This window comes from Nanorana parkeri, unplaced genomic scaffold (genome assembly GCF_000935625.1).
Source record: "Nanorana parkeri isolate BGI_ZX_2015 unplaced genomic scaffold, ASM93562v1 scaffold1025, whole genome shotgun sequence".
Lineage (NCBI taxonomy): Eukaryota > Metazoa > Chordata > Amphibia > Anura > Dicroglossidae > Nanorana > Nanorana parkeri.
Genome location: NW_017307293.1, coordinates 403,267 through 411,101, shown reverse-complemented (window position 1 = coordinate 411,101; position 7,835 = coordinate 403,267). Strand labels below are relative to the sequence as shown.

Here is a 7,835-nt window from a genome sequence, read left to right as displayed (position 1 = left end):
ACCCAATAACATCACATAGAGGAAGAGGACTTGCCAGAGGTCCACAACGTTCCCATGGTATCCCAGGCTCAGAGTCTCTTTATCCTTTCGTGCTTTCCTGAAGGAAACAAAAACAGGGGTAAATGTATACAAGCTGTACATTAAGCACCGGAGCTTCCTACAGAGGAACATTCTCAGTCTCACCCGAGAAGCTCCTATGAACAGGGCCAGATTTACTCTCCCTGCCGCCCCAAGGCCAGGTTCCGCGATACACCCCCCCCTCCCCATCAATGGAGAATGGCAACCAGATGGCAGGGTAGCGGGGTTAGTGCAATTTTTTTTTACGGTTTCTTTATTTTTTTAAACTTTCCCTTTTTATTTCTTTTTTTTTAGATTTTTATTTATCTTATTTACTTTTTTATAATTATTTTCTTATTTTTTACTTTTTAAAACCACCATTATTTAATCATTTCATATTTTTTAATTTAGTTTTTTTTCACCTAACTTTATTGCCATCACACAGGAGAAAACAATCCCCTGTGTGATAGCAATTGGAGGTGACAGGTTCTCTTTATTGACCCCCATCACCTCTAATAGAGGAGTTCTAGCACAGCTCTCCACTCTCACTGTCTACACGGAGCAGCAAGGTTACTTTTAACCCTGCCGCTCTGCTCATTGCAGTGAGGAGACGGACTCGGCGGCGCAGCCCGGAACCAGAGGAGAGAGGTAAGTGCAGGGGGGAAAGGGGGGGCTGCAGACTGTTTACATGTGATCTCGGCGACATCACATATAACGAACAAACGGCCGCCTCACTCTACATTTAGTCCTGCTTGTGCAAAGCATTACTAAATGTAGAGAGGGCAACCTACCGCCCGACGGAACTTCCCCACAAGGACACTGCTGCTGCCCGAGCCTCGGTGGCCTTGTGGGGAATCCGGGCCGGCCTATGAATATGCTCTATAGAACGTAAGCGTCACAGCAAAGGGCAACCTGACATCCTACTAGAAGGACGAGCTGGAAAGACTTAAAAGTAGTATTAAGGTCTGGGCATTTTTTACCTTAAGGCATTCTCTGCATGGGGATAAAAACAGCCCAGCACCTTTTTTGTACCCTAGTCCCCCCCCAGTCTCCTACCCGCCGCCAGTCCGAAGAGATCCTCCGTTCCCCAAACTTCTAGGTTGTGGGGGGCGGGGGGGGTAAGGATACTGATGGCTCCTTCCTTCCGCCTGCAGCAGACTGACTACATCTCAGCCTAGGCAAAGTCACTGTGTTACCAAACACTATGTTAGGGTATAACATATACCAGGGGTGGCCCAATTTCAGCCCTCCAGCGGTGGCAAAACTAAAATTGCAAGACTCTGAAAGCCACAGGATGAGATTTGTAGTTTCACCACAAATCGGAGGGCCGGAGTTAGTCTCCCCCTGGTATTTATATAATGATGTTCTGTCTTTATGAGATCTCTGGAACACACAGCTTACCGGATCCTCTGAATACACTCATCCAGCGAACTTGTAACCTCCATCAGCCAACCCTGCTTGTGACGCTTTAACAAAGCATTTTCATCAACCTAACAGGACCATAAAAAATTGTTTATATATTAGACTAGATAAAGAATAAATAAACAGCACATTGTGACTACAGATCCTTTATAAGAAACACGCTGCTAGCACATCAAAGGGGCAGAGTTATAAATCTTCCTCCCAATGCATAGCTGGGTGAAAACCATTTGTATATTACTTCTGCCACTAGATGGCGCAGGGGAGCATAGGAATTTCCTTATGCTCCTCGGCTCCATCTAGTGGCGGTAAAGAAATGTGAATGGCATTCACCCAAATGTATAAATACGCCCTTAATCTTAAGGTGTATGTAGCCAAAACTTTTTATTGTAGGTCTCATTCACACCTAAGCATAGACAGGTGATTTAGAGGCTTTTTGATGTACATTTGTACACGGGACTAGTAGTACAGGAGCAGATTTGCACGCTTTTTGGCTTCATAAACTTTAACATGCTCCCATAAAAAGTCTCTGGAGGGCAAAAACACACAAATTTGCCTGAAAAAAAAGCTCATGTACTTTCTTCAATCTACAGCCATCAGGCTACAAGCAACAGAATGCTCAGATGTGAACAGGGGCCATTGAAAGCAATAATATTCCTCTGAAGGGAAAGGAGCCAAGAAAGGCGGCCTGGGTGTGAGAGGGGCCTTAGTTTTGGATCTAGTGGGGGGGCAGGGGAATTCAACCCGTGAGATTTTTACTGCTATTCGGGGCTCCATTAGAAAGATTTTCCCCTCACTTCCTGTTCTGGTGACAATGGTTTCACTGGACAGGAAATGGTAAATCTCCAAGCGGTTGTCCTCGTTAGGAACTCGCTTAGAACAATCAGGTGTACGGGGGCAATATGTACCGGCCTGCTGAGGACCAGTGACTAGTAGTGACGGGTACAGATGGCGGTCTTGGGTCAAACAGCCCTCAAAGTTTTGTGCATACCTCTGCAATAACTCCTACGCAGCCAACGATAGCCGCTGCCTTCGCCTGAGCGCCGCTCATCCCTCCAAGACCAGACGTGACAAACACCTTCCCGGCCAGGTCCTCCAAGCCAAGGTAACGGCGTCCGGCGTTTAATACGGTCAACTGCGAGATACACAAGAGATACTGAACCTCACAGACACCCATCTAGGATTCCATTTACCTGCAGAGCTGCCTGCGAGCATCTAGTACAAAGTCATAGCTGCCCAACCCAATCTCCTCCCACTTACCCAATGATAATGTTACTTACCACCGTACCATGGACAATCCCCTGCGGGCCGATGTAACAATAGCTTCCCGCAGTCATCTGCCCATACCTGTCAAGAACCACATTTTAAAAGGAAGGAGTTACTCTCTGGGAGGGAGGCTCTTCAGTGATTTACCATCCCTAGCTTGCCAACATTCAACTGTGTATGGTGCTGTGTATGGTCTGAGCCCTCATCAAAAAATCTGCTGTGCTGAAATAGATTGGGTGTTTTTGGATGTGACCCCCCCAGGGCCTGGACACTTCTAGAATTAGCATCAGCACCCCTAAAAGCCACTATTTCACAGCCAATTTCAGGTGAAGGTTGAGACCCCAGCCAGCCCCACCATACATTGCTGCCGATTTCAGGTGAAGGTTCAGTCCCCACACAGCCCTTCCATACGTCATTACTTATTTTAGGCGAAGGCTCAGACACCATCCAGCCCTCCCATACGTCACTGGTGATGTCATGTGAAGGTTCAGACCCCATCCAGGCCTCTCATATGTCACTGCTGACTTCAGGTAAAGGTTAGGACCCCAACCAGCCCTCCCAAACATCACTGCTGACTTCAGGTGAAGGTTCAGACCCTATAAAGCCCTCCCATGAAAGTTAAGGAGCCGACAACTTGCTTTTTCATTACAGGTATTTATAAAGTGCAGTCAATTTGATGCCGTCCTTGTCCCTACCTCACATGCACACCGGCACTAGAACCAATCTAGACAAGAGCCAACTAACCCGAATACCTAAGCTCCAGAGAAAGCCGACGCAAGCACAGGGAGAACATGCAACCTCCATGAAGATCGTGTCCTAGCAGAACCTAGATTTAAACCGGGGACCTCATTGCTGCTAACCGAGTTACTAAAGTTTTAGAGTTTTTTTTCGAATAATAAAAGTAATTTTGTTCTCTAGAATAGATCCTGAAGATCGATTGGAATGCTTGAACACCAATATTGAGTGGGACCAGATTCTTCCAAGGTCTGATCAATCCTATCGATCAGAAAACCTTTCAGCTAACTCATCAGGACATCTATAATCTCCTATCAGAATGGACCTCTCTGTGGTTCAGTCAACACATCCGATTGGCTGCTGTGGTGTACCGCAATAAGGAAGCATTCTCTATGCCCTAGTGGCCAAGCCAAATGAGGGGCAGCTGATGTAACTACGACCTGATGAAACATGTTAGAAACAAGGTAACATTCTTACATAGTCACTCCCAATGCGAACATCCTGTTGTAATCTTTCCGGGTGGAATAGTTCGGAATCACCTTTAAAAAAAATAAAAATTATAAGAACAAAGCTAGACAGCAGGTGGAAGGGAATCAATATGGAGGTTGTTGCTCACCATCCCATTGGTGATGACCACTCGTGGAGCTCTGGGGTGACTAGGAAAGAGGCCGAGAGGATGTCCGCTGTACATGACCAGGGTCTGATCTTCCGTCATCTCAGCGAGGTAATACATCACAAGCCAGAACTGGAGATACAATGGAGAGAAGACCAAACCTCAAAGTTCATCCAAAGCCAAGTTTAAAAGGAATGGTCAAAACGTGCCCCCCCCTCACTTCCTGTCCAATAGCCACAACAGGAAGTGAAAGGAAATCCCTCCAAAAGCAAGGGAAATCCATGGTGGTCACCAGAACAAGTGTCCCCATTGGAAGATTTCCCATCAATTCCCGTTCTGGCGACAGCCCAAAATTTGGGATTTTTTTACTTTGTGATAAATGGTCACCAGGAACAGGAGAGGGTGAACCTTCCAAATGGGGACACAAGCTGCAATAAAAACCTGGCAAGGGTCCTATCCTTTTCCACTCTATCCAAAACTTTTTTTTAAAAAGGCCTTCAGTCACATGACCTGGAGCAAACATGAGAAGAGTGTGCATTCACACAGCAAGGCTCTGGGTTACATGACCCAGGACGGGAGCTCTGCTTAATTATAGCCGATGGGTGCATTTCTACACTCCCCCCGCACCCACTCAAGACTGTGGGTGCGGTTTAATTATCCCGGTCATCCCAGAGACTCCCACCAGACAGAGCGGACCAAAACATGCGTCCCATGCCAGGTAAAACACAGAGCAATGCGAGGAATCCCAACGCCGCACATTCTGCTTCCATAATTAGGACGCAGCCGATGAGCCAATGACCTGCCCATAACAAAAGGAGAACCCGAGCACAACAACACAGGAATCTCTAATGAGAAACCAGTGGCAGGCAAACAGCCCGGGGGGTGCTTAAAGTGAACCGGCCAGAGGAGCTACTCTTACCTTTTATAAAAGGAGGCGGAGTTCTTATTGGGTCCATTTAGGACAGTTTAGTTCATTCCATTTAGTGTTCTTTGTATTACACACCATTTTATATGTGCATTTGTTTTATGCAACTTTGGGTTCCCCCCACCCACCACCCCCCCCCTTCTTTATTTAGAGGTTCGTTATTGTATTTAGGTTTATTTAAGGATACTTTATTCCACTTGTGTTCTTGATATGTTTCCCACATTTTTTATACTTTTTTTGCCCTATATTTAAAAGGTTTGGGGTTTGTTTTTTAGGATAAATATCCTAATTTAAGATTTACGTTAGTTTAATTTATACCATTTAGTGTTTTTTGGATAGGTGTGTTTTTGTAAAATTATGTACTATTGCTTGAATATATAGGATAGCTTAGTTCAGCCTTTCTTAACCTTTATTTGGTCACAGCACCCTTTAAAGTGTGCAACATCAAGACACACCAGTCCAAAAATTTAAATTTAACGTGGATTTGTAAAAAAATCCCTCCCCTTTATATTAGGAGCCCCTTCCTTTCACATCAGAGCCCCCCTTATATTAGTCACCCACTTTGAATGTTGCCTCCCCCCAATGACTCAAATTTGGTTGGAGAAAATGGCAAGGATTTGGGGGAACCTGAAGAATTTCTACCCCTTGCTCCACCCCCCACTTGTATAAAATGATATTATATTGCATGGAGCCGTCATCTCACATACCTGGGCCCAGTTGCTGAACACTTGCCCGTTCCCTCCGTAGGTCACCAGTTCCTGAGGAAACTATTACAGGGCAGAAAACCAGAAACGCCGGTTAGGATTATTGATAATGTTTCAAAGTAACAGATTTTCTGTAAAATTATACTGTTACTATATACTGTGACATGCCAGGAATGTATATACATGGAGACTTGTTAAAAGGAGAACTATGAGGTACGTGCTTTTCACTCACCTCATAGTTCTAGCCGACCTGTGACAATGAGAATGTCGCAGGTCGGCTCAGTAGATCGGGAGGTGAGTGAACACATACCGGGTTCGCTCACTTCTCGATCATGTCACGGCTCTCTGCCATGACGGGAGGGGCTTGATTCCCCTCTCCACCAGCGCTGACTGGCGGAATGGACGGGGGAGGGGGCGGGTACAGCTGGCTCTGCCTCTAGATAGGCAGAGCCAGCTGTCACTCACGCAGCTGGGCGGATCCAGACATAATTGTCGGGATCCGTTCCGGCTGCGGTGTCTCAGTATACCGCGAGCTACAGCTCGCGGTATACTGAGTTTTGGGTGACGGGAAGACGCTAGTTTGTGTCCTCCCGTTACCCTAAGGAGAACTATGGGGAAAAGCCGTAACCCCGTAGTTCTCCTTTAAGTTACTGAAAAGTCCAGGTGACCTGTCATCATAGTAGAAGTACATTGGCTGCCATCACTGACCTTTCCTAATGAAAATTTCCTGGTTTTCATGCCACAACTTTGGCTTCAGTACATTCAACATCACTGACCACCGGTAAGGTTACTCTGACCTGAGCACTTAATCCCTAAAGTGAGCCCTAGAAGTCCCAATGAACCTTCAGAGAGCGAAGGGTCCTTCTATTGCACCATGCCGGCAGGGGACAGGCTTTTCTACTCAGCCTGTGGCTGCTTTATTTGGATATAGAATAGATTTAGCCGATTTCATTTGACTTTTTACACAAGGCCGGGAGAGCATAGGTGGGCACATAACAGAGGCGTAACTAGAAACCTCAGGGCCCCAGTGCAAGGAACCAAAGTGGAAATAAAAGTCCAGAAATGGCACCCTTAGGTGGGTGGGTTAAAATGTTTTGGGAACCCCCAACAGTCTTACAGGACACCCGCCGCCATACAGGGGCTTTCGGTGGGTCAGTGAATGCAGAATGTTCAAATTAAGCAAAAAACAAGTCTCCCCAAGTGCACAATGACCCCCCACCGTGGGAGAGAGCTGGGGAGCGTTGGCCGGCTGCATGATGGGAGCTGTAATCCCAGGAGGCAATGTCAGCAATGTGGCCATTTTTTCCGTGGGCCAGGCCCGGTTCTTCATTTCCAGCCCCCCCAGTTACATTAAATGTATACCTGAGCTACTGCGGGATCCAGATTGTTCATGATCATGTGCATTACAGCCGCTGCCTTCTGCGTTTTACACGGATACTCCGAGATCGGATACGCCCTGAAAAATATGGAAACCCGGGATCATTAAAAGGATTTCTCACCAACATAACGCGACATAAGCCGACTTGTACACACAACGTCCCCTGATCACTGGACTCTTCAACATGCAAATCTGCTCTGCTGCTGGGAGGTGATGTTTAATCTTTAGTGCAGGAGATACCGGGGCGCATGTAGAAGACACACACACACACACACACACACCTCGGCACTCCAGCTGTGATGAAACTACAAGTCCCATGAGGCATTGCAAGACTGACCAACACAGACATGAACCCCAGAGGTAGACGCATAATGGGATTTGTACCCTCACCACAGCTGGAGTCCTGAGGTTGCCAACCCGTGGTATAGCAGCTTTCAGGCAGAGAGTGAGGGGCAATGCTCTGAAGCATTCAGGCCTCTGCTCCTTTGCTCAGTGCTGTTGCAGAGGGATGCCACGAGCTGCTCCTCTTTTGTTGACGAATCAACATGAAGGGGCGGGTCCCTGACCAAGCTGTGATTCTTAATTGCACTGGAGGTCACAGACTCTGCCATCCGACAGGGGATGCCCGGATCACAAAACTGGTGAACTTTATGAGCCTTTGGCGGGTAAAACTGTTCATGTATTTGTACCTCAGCTGTTATAATGGAATTCGGTTTTAGGTTTACTAAAGGACTCATG

At 46.7% G+C, this 7,835-nt stretch overlaps 1 protein-coding gene across 1 annotated transcript in view; it reads right to left on the bottom strand.

The window, feature by feature from the left end:
• Window positions 1-7,835, bottom strand: part of LOC108795910 (urocanate hydratase-like) — a 48,539-nt gene that overhangs the window by 36,112 nt on the left and 4,592 nt on the right. Inside the window, exons 3-10 of the mRNA XM_018567240.1 lie at window positions 7,082-7,175; window positions 5,723-5,782; window positions 4,094-4,222; window positions 3,955-4,016; window positions 2,757-2,823; window positions 2,468-2,611; window positions 1,459-1,547; window positions 35-97 (exon numbers count right to left, since the gene is read on the bottom strand). Coding sequence (XP_018422742.1) covers window positions 35-97; window positions 1,459-1,547; window positions 2,468-2,611; window positions 2,757-2,823; window positions 3,955-4,016; window positions 4,094-4,222; window positions 5,723-5,782; window positions 7,082-7,175 — 708 coding nt within the window. The remainder of the gene's footprint in view (window positions 1-34; window positions 98-1,458; window positions 1,548-2,467; window positions 2,612-2,756; window positions 2,824-3,954; window positions 4,017-4,093; window positions 4,223-5,722; window positions 5,783-7,081; window positions 7,176-7,835) is intronic.